Source organism: Parasteatoda tepidariorum, chromosome 7 (genome assembly GCF_982258835.1).
Source record: "Parasteatoda tepidariorum strain Cologne lab strain chromosome 7, Ptep-v5.0, whole genome shotgun sequence".
Lineage (NCBI taxonomy): Eukaryota > Metazoa > Arthropoda > Arachnida > Araneae > Theridiidae > Parasteatoda > Parasteatoda tepidariorum.
Window position 1 is genome coordinate 80312796 of NC_141761.1, and position 25579 is coordinate 80338374.

A 25579-nucleotide genomic window follows, 5' to 3' on the forward strand; every position below is an offset into this window, starting at 1 on the left:
TATGAGTACCAGCTTGTCTGGGAAGTAAAAACGAAATTTGCACAGTGCTGACCACATTGCACGAAATAGTGGATTCTTAACTACATGACCCCTCCTGGGCCACAACGGGTTGTGGTAGGAATGCTTTACTTTTATTTTTGATTACAATATTAATTTTTTCAGTAGATTGATGTAGGTAGGTACTTTATTTACGCCACACAGTAGTTTTCTATGAGCAACACGACGCGGTCTGGGGAATATCCTTGAGGATTATGCGAAGACATGCCATCACAATTTGAGAAGACGCTTCAATTTAGACATCTGAAGGGGAAGGAAATTTTCTCCAGATATCTGTAACTGTGGTACTGCTCTGCGATCCACCTCAGATCTTTCGGTTACACAGATTTTACGACCACGTATCAATACATGTAACGCTCCCTCTAATACATGCAACGGTGGGTCTTAGCGGAACCAGACTCTCTAACCTTCCAGTAAAGTGAGATATTATATTAATCATTAATATACAAATTGCATATTTTAAGTTTGACTTTTGACGTGAATTTTTTTAATTGAGAAATAATAGACTTTAGTAAATGATTCCATAAGGCTAGAGTGGATAAATAGTCCTAGGGTACTCGAACATATTGTTGAGCTTTCAATGTTAATGAGGGTTAATTAGTAAGAGGGGAAAGTATTTGCTATATTAAGCAAATTTTGAAAAGTAATTCATTTTTTCATGATTTTTTTCTGCAATATTTTAGGCTGTTATTTTATTTGAAATATTTCTGAACAAGGAAAAATTTAGGAAAATTTCTCTTTTTAGTTGATTTTAAGTTGATTATCGGTTGAATTTTATTATATTTTTTGAATCACTAATAAAATGAATTTTATTATTTTTTTTTAAAACACTAATAATACAAACTTTGTTCACTTATTTAGGTCACATGAGTAACAAACTCTGTTTCAGTTAATATTTAGTATCGAAATCCATTTAATTAAAATTAAAAAAAAAGTATTAAAAATATTTCTAATGTGATAGTTGGTCTTTGAATCAGATTTTTCAAGTCTAGTAAATAAAACACTGTTTATATGTATGTGTGTACTCACCGTATACAAATCCGAAATTCTTAACAGATCCACACCCAATTTAGTATACAGCGTACATATGTCATAACAATAAAAAGATTTTTGTTATTATTCATTGTATGAATCAAACAATGAATTTAAAAATTATTATTTAATGGTAAATTTCTTTGCATAAACGTGTTTTATATTTTTTTGTCCAGTTCTAAAGTTATGCGGAGTACTCTGAAAGTAATATTAACCTTAACCTTCAGTGGTTGTAATTTTTTTTTTAGATTCTCAATGTTAATTTATGGCTGAGAGCTACTATGCAACCAAGTTTCTCAAATTATTAACCTTTAAAAAAATAACAAATGCAAACAATTTTAGGAAAAAGAAACAAAAAGTAACTTTAGAATTATTTTCTTTTCCATAGGAAAAATAATTTATTAAGAAACAGCAAATATTAATAAATAATTCTAAGATAGGGCTATCTGAAATATGACAATGTGCTATACAAAGTTAGAAACACTAAATACAAAGTGTTTGTCGAATGTCTCAAACTAGATCCTTTTGAGACAGGACTACAGCCCCCAGATTGATCATCTTCAAAAGGTTCGCACTCATCATTCAAATAGGTTCCTCCCAGCAATTTCCATAACTTCGTCACGACTTGAGCAGCTACCTCACCGCAAGTACTCGCAGTTGCATTTGCGGAACATTGTATGTGTTCGAAATAAATGCTAGATATGAGAGTAGAGATTGTTAAAATATTTTTCTTAGTAAATAAACTTTGATGTTATTACAAAATAACTTCAACGTTATAATATTAAAAGTCAGAAAAAAGGACATATTAGTTGCATGTAAAAGCTTTAGTAATATATAAAAAAATTTCTACAAGGTGTACTAAAAAATTTTAAAAAAATATAACGGGAAAGCAGTTATAAATGGAAGCATATGAATAGATTTACTAATTACTCTGAGGAATTTATTGTTGCATTAATACAAATACTTGAGCTTGCCTAACTCAGTTTCGAGAACTTCAAATTTAAATTAGCTTTGTTTCTAATGTTACAGATTTTTTTAAAAATGATATTTTTAGTCTATATCTTGTCTAAGCATTTAGGCTAAGATATGTTATACATGAGAAGAGGTTGCATAAATGTTGCGACAGACTTTTTGAGTGAGTTCGGGAGCATCATCGGGGGTAAAATTGCACAGGAACCTATGCCAGGAAATGTCGTCGTTCACGGCTAGGGGTACTTCCCTATTGTGACCTGTACAAAAGCAATAGAAAGAACTTTGTCATAATAGGGAAGTGACCTTTTAGGCACATTACGACACTTCAGGACATGGGTTACTATGCAATTTTCATCCTGATGATTCGCCCTAACTCCCCTAGAGGTTTGTAACTACATTTATGAGACCCCTTTTTATCTATATTTTCAAACTTAAACATTTTGATAAAAATAGTCTAAAAATAATATTTAAAAAAATCTGTAGTTTAAGAAGAGGTACCGACTTCAAATGTGAAATGAGTGATCCAAAAATGTAAAAGATCTAATCAAAACTTTAATGCAAAAGAATAAAAAAGAAAAAAAATGTTCCCCAGTGAAACTTTTTGAAAAAAGAATAGCATTTGCAACTGCATCAACGTATATAATCTTAATTTTAACTCAGAAATGTTAATTAACATTAAAATGAAGAAGCCATTAAAAAAATAGAAGTATTAAACATGAAGTATTGATGGAATAGGTACAGAGCATTGTCATTAACAAAGTATTATTGTGAGAATTATGAAATATAATAAAAGATTTGAGGGAGTCCTCTGTATTTTACAATATGTATGATCAAATATTTACATAACTGTTCATGCATGTAGGATTAAAAAAAATCACACAATCGGAATATTTACATGAATCTGGCCAGTCGGGTAATATTCATTTTTGAGCCCTGATGCAGTATTTTAAATCCCTGGTATAAACCAGACAAAATTGTTATATACTGTTTGCTATTTTAATTTAATATACAGGATTATTCATAATTCCCTCCGCCTGTAAACGCCATTTTCCTTTACTACAACTGGCTTCAGTGGTACATGTTACTGCCATCTACCGGCAACTGCTTAAATTAAAACTTGAATACTTTCGGAATAATTCATATGTTCTTTTTTGCCATATTCGTCTTCGTTTTTTTACTATAACGCTTCGAAACTCCGGAGGAAATTATGAATAGCCCTGTACATTGTATACAGTTAGACATATATAGTTTATGCATAAAAGAGGAAAAAAAAACATTTTTCCGTTGAAACAAAGTCATTACTGTTTATAACATATATATCTGTCATGGTTACATACGACTTGATAGGAGAAGTTTTCCTCTGTAGAACTGGTATATGACATTGCCAGTTTCAGTCTATACCAGAATTGTAGACTGCAATCATGGATGTCTGGAATAATATGAATGATACAGTAATCCAGAGATTAGTAAAAAATGCCTCATCGTCTATTTCAAGTCATATATATGTGATCGATATAATGATAGTAGTTTATTTAAATATATCCACCACATATTCCAATATATCTGCCACACTACACAACACAAACCACATGTTAACAGAAGTGTTTTTTTTTTCAGGGAGAGAATTTTTTCCTCTCTTTCGACAGTTTCGGTTTATTTTTTTGCCGAGGTTGGGCAGAAGCGAGTTGCTCTTCGTAAATATATAATTGTAGGAAAATATTCTTTTACGTCTAAGTTCCATTCTTATTGGTTTTCTATTCTTATTGGATCATTTACAACAAAACTTCAAGGTTGCTCCATTTAAATGGAACACATTTTAATAACAGCAATTGTTGCTTTGTAGTAATTTGCACTAGCTAATAAAATTAGTATTCGAATTAATGAGCAACAGTTATGTAGATTTATAACAAAAATTTTAGAGAATTTAACGTATATCGTCCCATACACGCGTCCCGTACTATTTGCATACAAAAAAAAACTTTACCAGCATGTTTGCTTCTTTAGTGTTCGGACATCGAACTCTTGTTCATCTAGGAATTTTTGAGAAGTCTGATATTGTTCAGTGCATTGATCCAATTCAGGTGCTACGGTGTTGATACAAGCTGAATGCTTCAAATATTCTGAAATTAAATTATAAAATTAAGATTAAAATATAAAATTAAAAGTAAATAAAAATTACCAAAATTTCATAGTGTTGCCCCTCATGAAACATAAGTTCTTTATTAGTTGATCACATGGCTTCACATCCTGGGGTGGCTGAATCCTTGTACACGTTACACGGTTGATTTGGCGACACTAGCGAAAGTGATAAAGTTTGGAATCTGTAATTGTGGACTTGGCTCGGCATTTATTTCTTTTAAACAGTTGAGTTTTAGTTTTACTCTCTTTCAATGCCACTGCCCGGTGAGCATTTGCCAGGTTCTCTGTATACTGATGTTATTTTAAAGTGTCACTGCCCGGTGTAAAATCAATTTGGCGACAAGCGTCAATGCATCATTTCAGCGCTGGCAACATTATTCAAAATTGGGATTAGCGTGCAAGGTGTACTACGATCTTACCTCTTGGTGTATTGAAAATGGTTACGGATTGAATTTATGTCTGATTTTTAGCTTAATGACAAATTCACCAAGAATCAGATATAAATTACTTTAATTTCTGACAATGTTCTGCAAGATTTTAAAACATTGCAATGTCTTAAAAGATTTAACAGTCTGTACACTTAATCTTTACAATCTATAATTTATCATTTTACAATCTATATCGTTTGTAATTTGTACATAAGTTGCCAAAAGCCAAGAAAATAATAAGCATAGTTTCTTATAGAAATATATAAGAAAAATACAAAATATCAAATACATTACTTTTAATGAAATTCAATTTAAATCGTTGATAGACAATATACGTATGTGTTTAGATATAAAAATGTATATTTAGTTACAAATTTCACAAAAAAGTTATCGGTTTTACTTACCTTTTCTTACTTCACTCTCTTCATTACAGAAATCATGAAAGAACTGATCGGCACCTTTTGTAAGAATATTAAATATTTCCTGCTGTTTCCCTGGCAAACAGCTTTCAGCATAGGTTTTTATACATTGTACTGCCATGAGCTGTTTTCTAAAACATATAACATACATAAGACAAATAATTATGATGAACCTGTAAGAATTGGAAGTTTCTATTTTTGTGTAAACACCAGAGAATTTTAAAGAAAGTTAGCACATTCTTTAGATCAGGGGTCGGCAACCTGTTTGTCCTTAAGGGCGCAATACTAAATTTGAAAATCACCTAGGGCGCATATTTTACAGATAATCATGTACAATCCTAAACTCAACTGACTACTTGCTGTATATCGCCGTTTGACAAGAATTAAGTAAATCGCTCTGGATATCATACATTTACATTAGTCCAGCGAGGGCGCATTAAAAATCGATTGGGGGCGTCATGGCGCCCGCTGGCGCCGCGTTGCATACCCCTGCTTTAGATGGATTCAAAGCAATCATAATGTTGTCAAAATATGTATTGTTTCTATCCGGGAGATTTCTTAGTTTCAAGGCAGAATTAAGATTGTACAATAATCCCTGTTTTCGTCGACCCAACTGTATGTTTGGGGGATATAATGCAAAACTCTGTGATGAGGACTTAAATTAAGCACAAAATCCATTTAAGTTTATCAGTTAAAATATTTCCTGATGCTTGGCAAGAAGGATTCGTTGAGCGAAAGATGGAGGATTCTCAAACTAAAGACGTGCTTGAAGCGAAATTAAGAACAGAATTTGGCTTCTAATATGTGAATCTTATCTCAGAATTGCAGAAAGAGATATCAGATCTTGGCTATTGATGTTTGACTATAGTGAAGTCCCTGAACTCAAGAACTCAAAATGGGTTCCTAAGCAAAAGACATGTATGAAGAGAAATCAAATACAAAATTTGTGTGAGTCTTATCCAAGAGCTGAAAAAATAGATGTGTTTCCGTTTTTATCCCAGGGCTAAAGAGAATAGAAGGGCTGGTTCACTCCTTTGAAGTATCTCGCGCCGCGCCGATCCTCCGACGTCACTCTAGTGACGTCACTTTGGCGCAAAGCTCGCACTTTTACCTCAAGAACGGAGCGTTTGGCCTTACTAGCTCTAACTAATATTGGATCATTTCTTTTTGCGAGATATTCTAAGACATTTGTTATTTTCTATGATGACTTTCCTCAGATTTTGCAGTGAATTTACAAGAATTTAAAACTATTATCGAAATGCCAGTTTACGCGATTGCAACTTGCAAAAATTCTGATATAAAAACAAAAGGAAAAAGTATAATTTTTCGCGTGTTCCCTAAAGTAAATGAACAACTATGTAAAGAATGGATTCCGAAATGACACAGTTAATATAAAACAGCAATACGTTTATTCTGTCGTAAAGAACTTTTATAAAAATTCATTATCTAAATAGAAACCGCCTCGTTACTTCATAAAGAAAGGCAGGTGAAAAGAATTAAAAAATAGATAAAGTCAAAGAAAATTAAAATGTAAGTAAAAAGTATAAATAAAATATATAGTATATAGTTGAAATTCTCCTAATTTCATAACATATTTTTTAATGTAGTTATTCTAAATATTTATGATTTTTTTTAAAAATTATATTCTCTTCAATATAAATATCTATAAATTATATCATCGTAAATTTAAATGTCTATAAACAATTGTAAAATTTCTAATGTCATTATAATATATAATTATAATTATCCTCTACGTGCCTTGGGCACTTAAGGCCTCCAGCATATCCCTCCAACGCCTCCTGTCCTTAGCAATAGATCTTGCTTCCTCCCAGCCAGATATTCCACATTCTTTTAATTCGCCCAAAAACATGCGCTGGATGGTAAGTCTGGGTCTTCCTCTTGTTCTCTTACCATCAGGGGCCCATGTAAGCGCAACAGATGAAATTTTTTCTTTGGGCATTCTAAGGATATGTCCGAGCCAGCTCCATCTTCGTTTTTTAATTTCATCTTCGATTGTTTTTATTTTAGCTTTCTTTAATAGATTTTGATTTGATACTTTGTAAGGCCAGAAAATTTTAAAAATAAATCTTAAACATTTGTTTTGAAAGGTTTCTAATTTTTGTATTTCGATCTTAGTCTGTTTCCAGGTTTCTGCGCCATATAATAGTACTGCTCTAACAATAGCTTTGTAAACAACTATTTTTGTCTTTATTTCAATATTTGACTCTCTCCAAAATTTATGTAATCCCTTAAAACATGTTCTTGCTTTGATTATTCTCTGTCTAATATCTTCGCTACTTCCACCTTTTTTATCTACAATAGAACCTAAATAGCTAAATGATTCTATGTCATCTATTTCGTGATTTTCGATTTTAATTTTGTCATTTTTCTTTTGATTTATTCTCATTACTTTAGTTTTCTTCTTGTTCATGAATAAACCTACACTATTTGAATATTTGTTGAATTTGTCTGTTTTAAGTTGAAGGTCTGTACATTTGGATGAAATAAGTACGATGTCATCAGCAAAATCAAGGTCTTCTAAAGTAGTTGTGAAATTCCACCTTATTCCTCTTTTTTCATCTTTCAAGCTGTTTCGCATAATCCAGTCTATCACCAGTATAAATAAAAATCCCGATAAAACACATCCCTGTCTTACGCCAGTTTTTACTAAAAAGAATTCAGTTAATTCTCCATTTACTTCTATACATGCTTTGCTGTTATCATACATATCTTTGATTATGTTAATATATTTTTCTGGTATATTATAAAGTGATAAAATTTCCCATAATTTCTCTCTCTTAACTGAATCAAAGGCTTTACTGAAATCAATAAAGTTTAAATATAAAGAGGTGTTAAATTCTAAGCTTTGCTCAATGATATTTCTAAGTGTGAAGATTTGCTGCATTGTTCCACTTCCACTGCGGAAACCTGCCTGTTCTTCTCTTAAAATTCCATAAATTTCATGTTTTAGTCTATTCAAAACTATTCTTCCAAATATTTTTCCTGGTATGGAAAGTAGGCTAATGCCCCTCCAATTTTCGCATTTTGTTAGATCGCCTTTCTTGGGAATTTTCACTATTACTGCTTCTTTCCATTGTTCTGGTATTCTTTCATTTCTCCAGATTTCATTGAAGAGCTTTTGCAACTGTCTTGTAGCGGTTTCAAAATCTGCCTTAAGCATCTCTGCCACGATTCCGTCTCTCCCTGCAGCCTTCTTTGGTTTTGTGGCCCTCAGGGCACTCTGTACCTCATCCAGCGAGATATCTTTCAAAGAAAAATCTACAGTAGATGCTACATTTAATGTAACATTTGGGAGTTGCTCAGAATTTTCAACATGGTGTGTGTTAAGCGTATCTTCAAAATATTCTCTCCATCTTTCTTCGATCCTCTTATCCGTAGTAAGTAACTTATTGTTTTTGTCTCGTACTGCACATTGCGAATTTCGTTTATTTCCTTTTATTTGTTTCACTTTCTGATAGAAAGTACTTATTTGTCCTTTTTGCGCTGCATCTTGAGCCTCATTGGCAAGGTCTGTGAAATATTTCCTTTTGTCTTTTCTGGCCGACTTCTTTACTTCTCTATCAATTTGACTATACTGCTGTCTATACCGATTAAATAATCTTTCAGACTTTGTAGTTTCCATCTGTATTTTCTTTTTCCTTCTGCTTTCAATTAGTATTAATGTTTCACCCGTAATCCATTCTTTGCTTTTCTTTCCTTTCTTTTCACCCAACACTTTTTCTGCTACGTCGCAATAAATGTTTTTGATATGTTCCCAAGTCTCTTCAACTTTTTCTTTTACCTCATTTTCTGATTGCTTAGTGTTGCCATGATTTTCTTCTTCCTTTAACAGCTCAAATCTGTTTTTCAACTCGATTGAAAATTCTTGTCTGCACTCTTTGGCTTTTAACTTAGCAATGTCATAGCTTATTCTTTTATGTCCCGTCTTCTTTGGTGATTTTCTTAATTTTAGTTTTAATATTGCAAGAATCAAGTAGTGATCTGATCCAACATCGGCACCTCTCATCGCTCTTACGTCTCTTAGTGAGCTCCTGAACTTGTTATTAATTGCAATATGATCTATTTGATTCTTTGTTCTTCCGTCTGGTGAGGTCCATGTACATTTATGTATCTCTCTATGCTTGAATCTACTCCCACCTATGTTTAAACTATTTAGTTCGCACAGGGAAACAAACAGTTCTCCATTTTCGTTCCTCTCACCCGGTGATTCGTTTCCCATGGAGGTTTCATCATCACTAATCCGTTTTCCAACCTTAGCATTGAGGTCTCCCATAAGAATTATCATGTCATGTTTTGGAACTCGATTTAAAACACATTGTAGTTGATCATAAAATGTCTCCTTTTCCTCCTCATCAGCATCATTCGTTGGTGCATACACTTGAATAATTGATAGTTTAATATATTTTGAATAAAATCGTGCTCTTAAAATTCTTTCACTGATTGGTTCCCATTCCAAAAGACTCTTCGCTGTTTCTTTATTAATGATTAGCGCCACGCCTCTTTCGTGCTTTTCTTCAGCTCCTGAGTACAAAATGATTTGTTCACTTCCAGTTTTAATCTTGCCAAAACCTGTCCATCTAAGTTCTGATATTCCCAAGATATCCAATTGGTATCTATCCATTTCCATTGATACCTGTCTACTTTTCCCACATTGGTACATAGTTCTTACATTCCAAGCACCAATTCGTAACTTGTGTTTAGGTTTCATCAATGACTTCTTCCGCATCGAAGGTTCCAAATGGCTTTCCCTTCGACACTTCATAGGCGTGATTTCCTCATTCCAGGTTAGATAACTGTCATTTGGAATTTCACAAGTCATTGCTTCCGCCAAGAGAATTTGGCCCGATATGCTTTTGGTTTCTGACCCGATATGCTTTTGGTTTTGGTTCCTCGTTACTTCAAAAAGAAAGGCATGGGAAAAAAATTAAAAAATGGAAAAATCCAAAGAAAATTAAAACGTAAGTAAAAAGTATAAACAAAATATATAGTGTACAGTTGAAATTCTCCTAATTTCATAACTTATTTTTTTAATGTAGTTATTCTAAATATTTCTGATTCTTTTAAAAATTATATTCTCTTGAATTTAAATATCTATAAATTATATCATCTTAAATTTAAATACTTAAGATGATTAATTCTATATATTTCTATAAACAATTGTAAAATTTCTATAAACAATTGTAAAATTATCTATAAACAATTGTAAAATTTCTAATGTCATTATGAACCTAAATTATTATTTTGTTTCAGTAATTAGCGTTTAAGGTTGATGTTTCCTAATGATTAAGTATGAACAAATTGCTATTAACGACATATTTTAAAATCAGGGATTCTAAATTTAGCTTTACTTATCTTTATAAAAGAATATGTAGATATAAAAAGTGTCGATATATGCCTTCATTTTTCTTAATAGTTAAAGTTAAAACTGAACTTTTTAAAATAAAGTATTTATAGTGTCATTTTCACCAACTAGCAAAACATTTTTATAAGTTTAAAATGGTATTTTTTTTAATATAATAAGCAATAAAGTTTTTTTTAAACTAAGTTTATGAACGGAAATAATGTGTTAATTACGTAAAGTTTGAAGGCTAATAACCAGAAAAAGTCTAACTTATTTTTACAAAGAGAAAGATGCAAAGTTATCATATCTTTTCTTGCGATCTCCGAGATCTGTGGACACAGTGACGTCATGAGGAGGGAAATCGTAGCTTCAGCTCTAACAGCGGAGTGAACTAGCCCTTGTATTCTCTTAGGCCTGTTTTTATCCACTGATCAATATGAATTAGAATTTGCAACTACGTACAAATGAAAATTACTCAAGGAAGTATATTGTGCGCAGGAAACTGTCTGAATTGCGACATTTCAGTACTACTCCGTGTATCCAACAACTAGCAAATAAAAACATTCACAGTTATTCAATTTAACGAAAAGTGACTAAAAGATAGAGCACTCGCCTTCCAATGAGGTGACGCGGGTTCGAATCTGACCGTTGGGTCGTGGATACGAATTCCTTACTAGACTCGCACAGTGCTGAAGAAAAATATAGTCAGTTGTAGACGGATCATTGGTTAGAATCCCCTTGCCGTCAGGCTAACCGAGGTAGATTTTCGTGATTTTTCTCTTCATGTATCGCAAATGTGGGTTAGTTCCATCAAAAAGTCCTCCATGAAGGCAAGTTTCTCTCAATGTTTGATCTAGGAGCTCCTTGTTTTTTGGATTGGATAAATTATAAGATTCTGGATTTGGGCATCTATAGTCGTAAACTCAAAGTTGGGTCGGTTGTTCAACAATGATTATAAATTTTAAAAAAAGCGTACTAGCAAGCAATACTAACATTTTTTAATGATTGAATTCCTTTCAATTCATTTTAATAAAATCATTAGTTTGGGAACATAAAAGCAATTTTTGAAATGAAGGGTATGGATTTAAATGTTTTTGTGGTTTAAATGTAAAATAAAACATGTTAAAAAGTAATAAAAATAACGTGTTAAAAATATGAAAAAAATATTCACATTTTTTGAGTTCTGCAAATGAGGGACTGAACTTCTAGAAATAATAAAGAGACAATCAGACAAAACTGATTGGATAATACTATTTCAAACTGTGTTTTGCTCAGAAAGGTCACTTTAGCATCTCAAATTAAGTCGGGAAATTTGTTTTAAACTTAGTAGGCTGCATATCTGAAACTTTTTTTTTTCGAAAATATAAATTCTTAATAAATTTTAATCAACTGTTATGTAAAAAAGAACAATTAACATTTCCAAAAATGATTCTAATGAATTTATTATCGATGATGTGAAATAAGTAGGAGAGAGTGGGGTCAATTGTAACATTTTTTACTTAACTATTTTTAACTAACAAAAAATCAGATATATTATTAGCATTAATTGACAGACGAGTAAAGTAGACTATCCTCTACTAGAAAAAAAATAAACACCTTATTATAAATGTTATTATATTAGTTATTAACAATTTTTGACAGTCGTGCACTTGTTACAATTGTCCCCACTTACGGGCTCAATTGTAACAGTTCATAAATTCAACTAAAACATAGTTAATTATACATATTATCATAGTTGTGATATATTTTTTTATTGATCAAAACAGTAGTGATATTTTAGGAGTAAAAATAATAATGAGCAGAGACCTAAAGGGTTAAACTTTTAACATTAAGGGTTCAAAAATTTTAATTTATGCTGTGAAAGGTGACAAATAAAATAATGCACATGCAACATAATATAAATGACATAGGAAACTATTGGTGGTTCTTAAAGACCACAGCGAAATTATGAATTTTATTTTCAGCTGCTACAATCGTCCCTTTACTTATTGTTACAATCGGCCCCAAGACGCCATTTCAGCTTCATTTGTTAAAAACAATGCTAGTTAATTAACAAAACTAATCTTTTTTTTTGAAATGTTAATTAAGGTGTCCACTTTCATATTCGGTTAATAATTTTTATTTGTTTAAACAAAATTATTTTGTTACAATATAATATTCTAATACCAAAAAAAGTACTTACGTAGCGTGAAAATATCTTTTGTGATGCAACTCTTTCAAAAGTACATAAAAATGGTTGCCAGCAGGGGTGTACATGTAGATTTATTAAATACACCTTGTGCGCCACCTAGGAACCAAATCAAGAACCCGACACTCGAAATTTCTTCTCTGTTACAATCGTACCCTGTTACAATTGACCCCACTCTCCCCTACTGTTTCACAGAAATTAGCATCAAAATATTTTTTCAAGACAAAATATTATAATTCAAAATTAGAAACAAATTTAAGAGCATTCTGGAAACTATTTTTCTACATGATGATCATCAATATTCAGACATTTTTCCTTGTGAGAAACAGACTTGCTTACACCCTCTTCAAAGAAAGATACCGCCAAGAATGACAACCATCGATGGACATCATTTTTAGCGTAGTCATCGCTGTCTAACCGCTTCCAATATAGTGTTTTAAATTTACGAACAATTAGTAGTCAGAAGTGCGAGGTCGGTACTCTACGAAGAGTGATCGAATTTCTACTAACAGTATTATTTTATTATATAACCATCCTTGAACAGCTAACCCAATTTTGAGTTTACCGCAACCAATATTCAACTCAGTATCCTTGTAATTTTGAACCCAATCCAGAATACGAGGGAACTCCTGGATCAAGTACCGAAATTTGCCTTCGTGGAGGACTTTTTGATGAAACTGACTTGCATTTGTGTTACATTGTGAGGAAAATCCCGAGAACCTCCCACGGTTAGTTCGACGTCAAAGGGATTAACTCATGATCCATCTGCCACTGAGGATGTTTTAATTCAACCCTGCAGTCGGTGAGAGCTGAGTGCAGAATTCGTATCAACCAGCTTTCGCTGGAATTCGAACTCGGGTCATCTCCATAGGTGGCGAGCCTTCTATCCCCTGAGCCACCATGACTCTGTCAACAACAGAACTTATGAGTAAAATTTTGAATGACGCAAGCGCAATGGGTATGTGCGATGTCATGATGTATACCTTGATGCCTTGACTGAGCATTCCACGTCTTTAGTTTTGAATTGCACTCCTTGATGTTTCACAATATTTGGGTAACACTGATGATTTCACCTATGTAAAGTACTTAAGCAGAATATCCTGTTTGTCCCAGAACATAGAGCAGATGATTTTATGTGCTGACAACGTTGCTTTGAATTTTGGTTTTATAAGGGACCGTGAGGGACTACACTCAATTGATTGTTGTTTAGAACCTGAAGCAACATTACAAGTTAAAATTTTCGATGATTAAGTCTATAACATGTTTCTATTGAATTAAGTATTATTATTTTAAGATTTTGGAACTCCTAATTGATCTACGCACAAGCTATTTGGGAAGGGACTAGCCTTTTCAGTCTTTCTAAGTATATAGTAATATTCAGTCTTTCTAGCGTTCAGCATTTTGTGTTAAGCATCCAGTGTTTTCTAGCATTAAGCTCGTTAACAAATACGGATGTAAGAAAATTCATCTTCAATAATGGCTACAGACAATCAAATAGAGATAAGTGTGAGCATGGGTGGAACTAAGGCTCTACTGCTAGGAAGGCAATTGAACGACACGGTACTTAATATCCCAATACGCCTTGTATATACATTTTTCAATTTTTTTAAGACTTTTAGATATTTTAAAGTATATATTTTGTTACCATTCTAATTATTCGGGAAAAATCAACGGCTCTAAGTCGTAAAATTTAATTAGTCTATACAAAGAGTACTACCCGTACTTATAACTTTTATTACAAATCATACGTTATTTTACTGAAACTGGGCTTTAGTTGGAAACTGCCATTGTTATTCTAAGCTTCTTTTTTCTGAATTTAAAACTTAATCGCATTGTTACTTTTTTTTAAAGAAATTAAATCCAATGCAAAGAAAATTTGAAGAATCACCTGCATTGCTCATCCAAGTGCTTCTCATCTTCTATGTAATTTTTTTGTCTCCCGAATAACATCAAATTGTCCAGCTCATCTCGACAAGCAATAGATTCACTGGAATTGCAATCGTGTCCATCAACAGTCTGTAGCCATTCTGTCAAAAAAAATTTGAATTAATGTCGATTACAATGTTTGGGGTTTGAAACTACTATACGTAACAATACTTAATTCCATTTTCATTTATTTAATGCAACAGATTTAAATATTTAAAACTTTCAGTGTTAATAAGCATTACATTTGGCATAATATAAATATACTATAGAAAAGGGTATACTGCAAAGGAAAAATTCATTATCTAAAGAGAAATAAATTTCTTTAGAAAATTAGTAAATTAATTAGTATTCTTAATAAGAAAAATGAGAAAAAAATAACATTAGTTGAGGAGATTTCTTCTCTGCTCTTACTATTCAGTGTACATAATCCTACTCGAAAGGACACATGGAGTATCAGCCAATCTAGGAAACGACGCTACAGAACATAAGGTGACATAACATTTAAAACTTGACAAAGAACCAAAACCAGATAATTAAATCTAAATGCTGCTGTTATTAATCGGAAAAAATAAGCCAAAAATTATTATAAGATACAGAAAATAGAAAGCATGAACAAGTTTTCACTAATTAGTTTATTTGGCACTTAGGCACTTAATTCCTGAAAATCCGGCGATCATTAATAAAAAGTAATTCTGGGTGATTTTTTTAGCACATTGCAAGCTAATTTCTTTTTTAAGGTTCTGTAGTAATAAATAATATTTTTTACTGAATAGTATACCATTTTAGATTGTTTTTAGTTTGTAACAGTTATTCATGAATAATGGGTTGAATTTTGCTTGCTTTTAGAAAGCACGCTGTGTGACAGCAATGAATAGCACGCATAATGTCAATCTGAAGAAAAACCACAATTTTGCGAAGATAAAATATTTAATTGAAAAGTTGTGCCAATTCTATATTATCCGGGCTCATAAATAATGTTTAAAAAAATGGTGGATTGGATTTTGCAAAAGACGTCATGTGTGGGTCAGCCAATCAGGTTCGACATACGCGTGTGATATCGCTTGCAAGTATCAAATTAAATCTAATCCTAAACTGAATTAGCGTGATAATAAATCCTAGTTTTAAGACTGTAATATTAAAATATCATGCACAACCTCGCGATTAGACCCAACCATGTGATTAGTTGCATGTGCCCAATTATTAATTTATTTTAATCATTTTTATCTAGAGGGAAACATTTCATCAAATTAGCAATTTAAAAAGAGCTTCAGGGGACTTACAGTACTCGTTAACGCTCATCTGTCCCCGAAGATAACCAAGCAATTTTTTTTGGTTTACTTTTTGAACCAAGCTTGCTGTGTTAGATCAGTTTGAAATGTTCCCTACTATCTGGAAACATTTATATATTTGTAAATTTATATAAGGAAGAAACAATTCAAAAAAATATGCAAGACAAAAAACAATCGCAGAAACTACAAAAAAACAACATAAATAATTCATTCGTTGTTCATTTTACGGGCAGTAGGTGGGCATGATGTTAAAAGCGATGAACTAGATCATTTATTTTTCTGGCATTGGAAAACGATAATAAATTACAAAACGATGGGTGATCTAGTAGCGCCTTCGTTATTGTTGTATTTTTTTAAGAGATCTAGTTACGCCACCGATGTTTTTCAGTTTTTGATTTGTTCTTGAGTATGATATTTTTTTTTGGGGTAGAACTGTTGGGTTTAAGATTATTAAGAGTTGTTAAGTTTTTAACAATAGTATTGGTAGTTTTTCAAACAGAGTTGTGTTTTAATTATGTTCTAGTTCATGCTTTAATATTTTCAGTCGTGTTTTTAATCAGTTCTAGTTCGTGTTTTAACACATACAGCAATAACTAGTGGGCTGCGCCCCCTGCTCGCTGACGCTCGCCAGCCCCCGAAAATTGCTGTGCAATCTTATATAGTTTGCTACGCAAACCAAGCTTGCTTTGCTCGCTACTAACTTAGAATTTTGTGCATTTGTAATGTACCTAAGAATTCAAAACAATCATTCAAATCCCTGTAACAACTTTTTTTAATAAAAAAATTACATCTTTTTAGTAAATACTAAGTCATTAAAATAAATTTGAATTCAAATAAATGACATGTAATTCGTTAAACCTATTAGAAATCTGCTATAGTATAAAATCTTAAAGCGTAACAGCACAACTGAGACTCATTTTTCAATGAATAACTAATAACAATAATAAAACAAATAAATTCGTGATATAAATCAAAAATCGTCAAATAAATTCGTAACATATAAATTCGTGAAAAAAAGCGCTTTCGACAAAATACTAAAATAGAGATCCATCGACAAAGACTACTCAATTCTGCCAAGCTTAATAGTATGAGATTGCCGCAGCTGATGCTCTCTCTGGTTATTTCCGTTTTCGTTTTTAAAAGCGCTATATGTTGAGCCGCCTCAACTAGATTTGGCATGTGACATTCTTAGCAGCAATCATTGGTCGATTTTCTAGCGTTGCCATTCGGGGAGTTGTAATGAGGCTTTTTTTGTCTCCGTGTAAGAGAAATATATATATGAATGATAAAACTGACCTTTTCTAAGAAACTATGCTTTGAAGTTTTTTGGGGACATTTCAGATTATATCATTTGTATACTGTGATAACATATCAGCATTAGCAGGAATATTGCTTGAGTTATGAAAGATAATTGCTCTTAAAGGATGAACCTTTTTTTAAAAAATAAAAGTTCTCAGTTCATAATTTAAAAAGAAAATTCTTCCCAAGATATGTATTAACAGTTATCGCAGTATATCACCTATGTAAATATTCTGCGAAAAAAAAATCTGAAGCAATATCTTGTACTGAAAAAAAGTTAATCGAAAAAAGTTAGTTTTGGAATTAATAATAATATTTTATAAATTAATTTTTCCACCTTGATAAATAATATTTTTGCTTCGAATTTAAAGCGTTTAAACTGTGATTTATTTATTTATGTTTTGGTGAGCGAGCTTCAAAAGCCCATATTAAGTAATCATTACTTGATAACATAGTACAACAAACACGTTTTTATCTTTCATATTAAACCGGAAGGAACACATATCTGACTAAGACAGTATGGTATTAAACATTGTATACTGAATCAGCAGGTGGTCGTTCTTTCCTTGGGTGTTCAATTACTTCAAGCCAATCTCATACTCAACTTTATGATACTATTAGAACAGCATCCTTGAAAAAATTATGCCCATTTTTATTCCACATATCTTATTTGAGGAATTTAAGAAAAGAAAAAGGTGTTGACCGCATCTGAACCAGTTACAAACGAATGATTTCCAGAAAAAAAATGTCTGAATAAGTGTTAAATGCATCATTTACTTTCATTGAAAATGTTCTTTTTTTTTCAAATACGATAGCGATGAAAAAATAAACTTAGAAAATGTAGCATAACTTGTGAAGTACTTTGCTCTAAATAAATTGTTAGAAAAATTGTGTAGTATTTTGAGGCTTTGAAAATTCTTTTGAGTACAAAGAGTGAAAAGTAAAATTGTTTCGTATGACAAGTGCTTTACGAAACTTAAGAACACACATAGATATTTTGGAAGTTCATTTACCAAGGAAAATAAAAAGCAGTAAGATAAACTTTTAAAGTAAATACAAAAAAAATGACTTGAAACGAAACGGCAAATATATATTCATATATATTATCAGAAAGGAATTGACTGAGCTTTAATACAGACATATTTTTTTAAAAAATTGAAAGGAAATTTTTTTTTAAATGACATTAGTTTGGCTAGCCTTTTTGCCTAGATGAAAGTTATTTAAATCAATGAATAATTCTCAAGTTTCATATTTTTTTTTTGAGCATCAGTCTAGTTGCAACTTTAAAATGTATAAAAAGTACCTTATAAATGTTTTTAGTTTTAGAAAAACTGCATAGCATAGGAAAAGCATCACAAAAACTTATTCTAACAATCATTCATTAATAACTATTTTAATCATTGTAATTAAAATTAGCCTCTTAGGTCACATTTTTTATCTTCGTAGCTTTGGTAGTGATGTAACAGGCAGCAACACTACTTTTTTTATTCACTCGACAGTTAAGGTGTATCTATAACTCATAACTGTATATTGTTATTATAATGTTCTAATATTTTTAATGATATATAATTATAATGTTAATAATAATAAAAATGTATAGTTAGTAAAATTTTATGATAGTAATAATGACAGAATTTTATTATGGTATTATTTATAACAACTTTCTGACGTTGGGAAAAATGAGATTTGGGGATATCATGGTAATGGAGAGTGGTAAAGTGTAAAGAGCGGGAAAGCTATATAGAATGGAAATGACTATTTTATTTACAAAGACTATAAGAACTCATAATTTATTTGATAAAACCGGTAATTCATATATATTGTAAATAATGGATACTCATATTTAACGAAATTGTCTTTGCTTTTGACGAAAGAGCTTCCTGGTATATGCTTCGAGCAAACATTTCGCCAAACGGTAGAAATAACTATCGTCCCTTCTTCGAGGAACCAAATTCAGACAAAATTAAGGAAATATTTCGTCAGTCCAGTTTTTTTTCCAAAAATAAAAGATAAAAAACTCATAATTCCTAATTTATTGAACTTTCCTAATAATCACTTTACCGTAGGCACCATATAAGTGGATCACTGTCGCTCAAGCAACACAGGAAAGTCCATGCCCGCAGCGGGATTTGAACCCGGGGTCTTCGAGGCTCGAGGCCAACTCTTTGAACAACAAACATACAAGACCATTCGGTTTCATCGTCACTTTTTTTTCGATCACCTAGTCTACATTCTAGTTAATCTCCTACAATGCAGTACGATGAGGTTTCGGAAATGAGGAAACATTTTCATCATCAATTTGAGAGTTCGCGTTTCGTCACGAATCGCGTGATTTCGTGATGGTGACGAAATTATTCTCAAAATTAAGGAAATACAATTCACGGATTGCTAAATCGTCAAATGTGGAAGTCTTATAACTGAGAGTACACAAAGATCTAGCCCCAAAAGAGCAAGTGTGTTCAACTATGCGAAATAATACAATATTAGATTTCATATTCCACGACATTCTTCTAGTATTTATTCTACGGCAGATCGTAAAATGAATTCTTTAAAGAGCGAGAACACGCAAAGACAACATTTGCCAATAATGAGAGAGCTTATAGTGAAAAATCACAAGTCGAATTTAAAAAAACACGAAATGAAGAATAAAGATATTTTGTTGACCACATCTTTCGGATTGTTTTTCTTTACATACCAGAATAAGCATGCAAATACAGCCCATTTCAAATGGGCTGTATTTGCATGCGTGAGTTTGAATTAAGCATAATGCAGTGAGTGATATGTAAGTAAAAATGAGCTATAGTTAAAATTATTCTGGTTCGCTTTAAACATTAAGAGCGAAATTTTTAACAGCAATAAAAGTTTGATGTTATAAAGAACTCTCTTTGCTGACAATAGTACTGTTAGTCACAAATATCCAAAATGGTTGTTATGACTGAACTTTGCTTTATTTATAGTTAGTGAACTGGATTATCTGATGTAATGACATTTCGCAAAAACCAGAAGTCTCCAAACTGTACAAATTTTAAGCAATTCGAGTTAAAAGTTGAAATTAATTTCTCAAGAGTCGGCATTGGTTATACTGCACCAAACCCCAAAACTGATTTAAACATATTACATACTATGTCTGAGAAAAAAATATAAAAATAGAGTAGACCTTGGTATTGAGGCTCCTCGGGATCTTAGAACCAGTGTTTACTTAGCGAAAGCGAACATCCCGAAAGCGAAGTTTAACTAATATACTGACTATTATTAATACCTAAATTACAAATAAATATATATATATATATATATATATATATATATATATCCAAATTATTCAAGCGTTGAAACTTGAAACTAATGGTTAAAAATATAAAGATTTTTTCTTTAAACTTCCTGATTAGGGACACTTAAATCACAAAGAAATTAAAAAGAAAATTTGAAATCATTGGAAAACAAAGCTTGTAATTGTGAATGATTTTTTTAGTTGATTAATTGTTCAGTTACCAAAGTAAAAGGAAAAAACGAAGCGTAAATGAATTAAGAAAATCATGGAATATATTCATGTCATGAATTTAATAGATGCACGCACTTGTGAAGATGCACGCACTGTGCACAGAAGGGAAAAAATCTAAATTGTCCCGGAAAAGGAAGGAAATAGGAAATTTGCTCTTTAGCTTTCTGGAAATTAATCGGAACGCCACAATATATAAGCTCCATTACTGTTCTGAATTATTATTTACAGATTTAGTAAATGTTTTTTGATTTTTTTCTTAAATATTGATCACTGCTTATTTAATCACATTTATACGAACACAACTATATATTTTATATTTTTTCTTTCAACAAGTTCCAATTCAAACTAGTTCTAAATCATTCATTTCTAATAGATAAAACTAAGAATTTAATTTTGATAAAGGTGCACAAATAATTACTTAAGTTATTAAAAGCAAATTAAAACTTTTTAGTATTCTGGAAGATGTTATTTGAATACACAAATGAGGAGCCACAGTGGTTAAGAGGATAGAACGTTCATCTTCTAATGAGGTGACCCGGTTTCGAATCCAACTGGTCTATACGAATTCCGAATCCCGCTTGCACTGACCATAATGTGACGTAAACTGTCCTCAGTGGTAGACGAATCATGGGTTAGAATCCCCTTTTCCTCAGGCTAACCGTGGGAGGTTTTGGATGTTTTTTTCTTCATGTGACACAAAAATGCTGTTTAGTTCCATCAAAAAGTCCTCCAGTAAGGTAACTCCGAATGCTTGATTCAGGAGTTCCCTTGTCTTCTGGATTGGGTTCAAAATTAAAAAGTTACGGAGTTAAACATCAGTAGTCGTAAATCCGAAATTGGATCAACTGTTCAACAACGGTTATAAAATAAAAATTAAATATGCACATGATTGATGTTGTTGCTAATTTACGTCGCACTAGAGCTGCACAATGGGCTATTGGCGACGGTCTGGGAAACATCCCGGAGGATGATCCGAAGACATGCCATCACGATTTTGATACTCTGCGGAGGGGATGGCACCCCCGCTTCGGTAGCCCGACGACCTGCGCGCGAAATCGAGCACTTTACGGTGGCACAGTTTAACGAGGACCAATACTTACACCCTCGGTCCCTACGCAGACTGATCCAAGTGGTCACCCACCCGCACACTGACCGCAGCCAGTGATGCTTAACTTCGGTGATCTGCTGGGAACCGTGTCTTAACGATCAGTCCACTGCGGAACAAATATTCACATGAAAGTGGTAAATTATAACCTAGTTTATTTGAAATTAAATATTTATATCAGTGATATTCGACAGTCCAGTGACCACGGCACCTGAAAAATCTTACCTGGTGCCCAATAATTAAATAAAGTATAACTTATAATTAAGGATCAACTTAAATAAGGTTAAACTTACGAACTTAGAAAGAGAACTAAAGAAAGCAAACCTAATAATAATAAAAAAAAAAAAACTAAATTTATGGTTTATACCAAATAGGACCTTTACATTTCCTTAACTTAGAAATTGGACTGTATAAATTTGATAAAGTTGATAGTTTCATTTACAGATCAGAGGTTAACGTAAAATAGATAGAGTCAGAGATTCAGAGAAAAATTACTGCAACCAATCTTTATGTTTTTTTTATTTTTTTTTATTTTTTGCTGTATAGATTTTGAGATCTAGCGTCATTTGTCACCAAGAGGAAGTAAGTATAAGATCTGTTCCTACATAAGCTTCTGACTTTTATTAACTGTGTAGCCTCAAAAGACGAGTGTGCATTAGGTGTATTCGAAGTAATCGCAGAGGGGATGACTCCCCTGCTGTGATAGCCCAAAGACCTGCGCTTGATTTTCAGGACTCATACTCAAAATCTCTCTCTCTCTCTCTCCCTCTCATGGAAAACATGGAAAAAATTAATATGAAATAGCTCAGAATAATGAAATAGCTCTTTAATATGATACGGTAATATGATACTGAGCAATTTAAAGAAGCTTATAATTAATAAAATTGATATTTAATTATAAAATTTTAAAGATTTTAGAAAATTAACATTTATTTAAGAAAAAAAAGAGAGAGAATGAAAAATGAAATGCCTGCTTTGCACAGATTTTTAGCCCGGATTTTGGTATTCAAAATAATGGATACTCAACTAAAGTAATTAAATTCTATATAAAATCATTGAGTTAGTTGTATGTTATTATAAATAAGTTTCCTAAAGGCTTTGCTATTATACATTTTTACCTTGTGCAAATCCGTTCAGATCAAATCCGAGCCTAAAAATCTGTGCAAAACGAGTAATTCATGTTTCTCTTCTGTATGTATATGATTCAATAAAAGTCTTTTAGTTATCTGCATTGATATTTTATTTGCCATATGCAAATTTAATTCGTGCAAATACGTGGTCAAAATTCTATAATTAACTGACAACTTCTTTCAATATTAAATTAAATAATTAAAATTATTTAATAATAATTTTTTATAATAATAATTTTTTTACAAGAAGAATTTCTTTAAAAATCTTCGAATTAAAATGTTTTTTTTAAAATGGGGCCTTTTATTAGTTATAAACTTTAAACTATTCAGTACATTATTTTTTCTCGAATGGCAGGCACTGAACTTTAATCGCTTCGCCTTAGAAGATGCCAGAGGTGTTGCTCATTTCGCGTTAACCAGTGGGCACCTGTGAACCAAAGTCACGCCGGCGAGTAACATTGCCCACACCCCACTGCCACAAACTCGTTCATAGGGTGGGCCACATTCACACACAACAGAGGACAGCACAAGAGAGAGAAACATCCATGCCCAGAGCGGGATTCGAACCCATGGCCATTGGCTTCGCAGTCAGACGCGCTAACCGCTCGGCAACCTGGCCGGCATGTATAGTATATGAATAACTTGTTAAATCTCCAGTATGAACGAGCCTCAAAAATATCTCTCTCTACCCTCTATTTACACATTAATTTCATATTTTGTAACCTAGCAACTGTGTTATAAAAATATTTTTAAATCATTTTTGTTAGTTGTATATGATATCCTTTCTCGCTTTATGTGTTCTCATTTGTGTTTTATCTTGAATTTTTCTATGCTTGTGATACTTTTACTTGATAAAAATTTTTGTGCATGAATCGGTATCTATTTTTTTCTCTCACACTATTGTTTTGGTATATTTTGTCTTGTCTATAATAATACAATATCAGAAAGCACTATTTTTGCGGTTATAACCGTATGAGCTGATGACGAGATTATGGCCTTTTGTTGTTGCATTTTCTAATATTAATTTACTTGTTTTAAAAATTTTAATAAGTTTTTTTCCTCTCTCTCTCTTTCTAAAATCAGTTTGATTCCCGAGCAAAACTTTAGGATTTCAGACCCGCTGTCCTGACTTTTGACTTTTTAGATTCCTGTAGCGTTGTTATTATTTCCGCATTTAAGTAATATGTTGCAATTCTTAATTTATATGCGTGATTAAATATTTTTATGTGATTCGAATATAAATATAACATTCATATTAAATCTGGAATGAAAGTTTCCAAGTTCGTCTTGCTTTCCTCACTATTGGTTCTTCAGATTTTGATAGCGTCACTATTTTGCTCCTATTTTAAAAACATTTTTTAACCCTTTACTTATACACATGAGGGAATATTTGTATATATTTCGAATATAAATGTATCATTTCTTGAAATCTAGGACGTAAATTTTAAGCTTATTAATTTATTCAAAATAAGTAAGATTGTAAAAAAAATATAAGTGGAACAAATTAAAAGGTAGATTAACGGAAGATTTTAATATATCTTGATATTAAATATTAATATGCATTCTGAAAATTTGCGAAATAAATCGAAGCAAAGCAATTTAAAATTTTGTAATTCTATTTGGAGTAAAAATTTCGATACAGTAAATTTTTGTTGCTTGGAATTTCGTAAATTTTCATATTGTTATGTACAGAACAATATTAATTGTTATATAATATTGCTACATATATTATATATATTATAATATTATTATATACAGAACAATATTACACTTAGAAACGTTTTTCTTTTTCTTTCTGTTGTTAAAAATTTTAGTTCAAGCAATTTGAAATATATTAGGGACAATAACTGATAATTCCCCGGATAAATTAAATACCATGATCTTGCTAAAATGAGAATGCTTTTATGCAAGTAATATAAAAACACTGCAATGTTTTAATAAAAAAAAATTCAACTTACCTGTCAACATAACAATACTAGAAATTATCCACCATGTGTCCATGTTTACATGCGAGTTAATCTGAGATCTTTGCACATTAATGCCAATTGAAGAAAGTTTGGCGTCTAGCCACATAAAATGACGTTTCTGGTCACGTGATGCTTCGACCGGCACTGAATAATTTCTATAAACATTATTCTTACCTTTATTATTCTAATATACTCAAGAATGATTTGATAGGACAAGTATCCGATGCAGAAATGATGAGAATTCATAAATATAAAACCCTGTCTCAAAGACGTCCGCTATGCACGATATATCACAGTTTTGATTGAAATTAACATATTCAGTGATGAATTCTGATACACGACAGGTGAATCGTACGATGTGTAGTTATTTATACTAAGGAAGATTGCTAGGTGATTGTTAGTTTGTCACTTTTGTTCTTTTCAAAAGAGAGCGCGGCGTCTTGTCCTAATTGAGACTACCCTCGCAAATAGGTCATTGGAAAGTAAAATAAATAAAAAGAGCAAGTTAATTCTTTTGTCATTTATTTTAAGCTTTAATTTACACGCCTAATTTCTCGTGTGTGAGATCTACTCTAATTTAATCTTTATGAACGACGTGTTCATAATTCTTATTTTCTTTTACTCCATCACTCAAAACTTGGCAGTGTGATACGATTGCTGCTAATTGATTTTTTTTTTGTAAAAAGGCATATTATTTTAATATCTAAAAAATTTGAGTCAAAATTTTCAGTAAAATTGTAGTCGAAAATCGTATTTTTGAGTTTCTT

At 31.8% G+C, this 25579-nt stretch overlaps 1 protein-coding gene across 1 annotated transcript; it reads right to left on the reverse strand.

Annotated features, from left to right (window-relative positions):
• Positions 1-1452: 1452 nt before the first annotated feature.
• LOC107457083 (uncharacterized) lies at positions 1453-24999 on the reverse strand. Its single transcript, XM_016075142.5, has 5 exons — positions 24804-24999; positions 14486-14624; positions 5033-5178; positions 4046-4181; positions 1453-1784 (listed from the first exon to the last, which is right to left on the reverse strand). The coding sequence occupies exons 1-5, from the start codon at positions 24916-24918 to the stop codon at positions 1532-1534; spliced, it is 789 nt and encodes a 262-aa protein (XP_015930628.2). The 5' UTR covers positions 24919-24999; the 3' UTR covers positions 1453-1531.
• Positions 25000-25579: the final 580 nt, after the last annotated feature.

What these genes read in the sequence shown, in the direction of transcription:
- LOC107457083 (XM_016075142.5), bottom strand. Translation starts at nt 24,918, where the DNA reads ATGTGGCTAGACGCCAAACTTTCTTCAATTGGCATTAATGTGCAAAGA. An exon ending in TAGTATTGTTATGTTGACAG is followed by an intron (nt 14,625 to 24,803) that starts GTAAGTTGAATT and finishes TTTTTTTGACAG; the next exon opens with AATGGCTACAGACTGTTGAT. An exon ending in CACTTGGATGAGCAATGCAG is followed by an intron (nt 5,179 to 14,485) that starts GTGATTCTTCAA and finishes TATATGTTTTAG; the next exon opens with AAAACAGCTCATGGCAGTAC.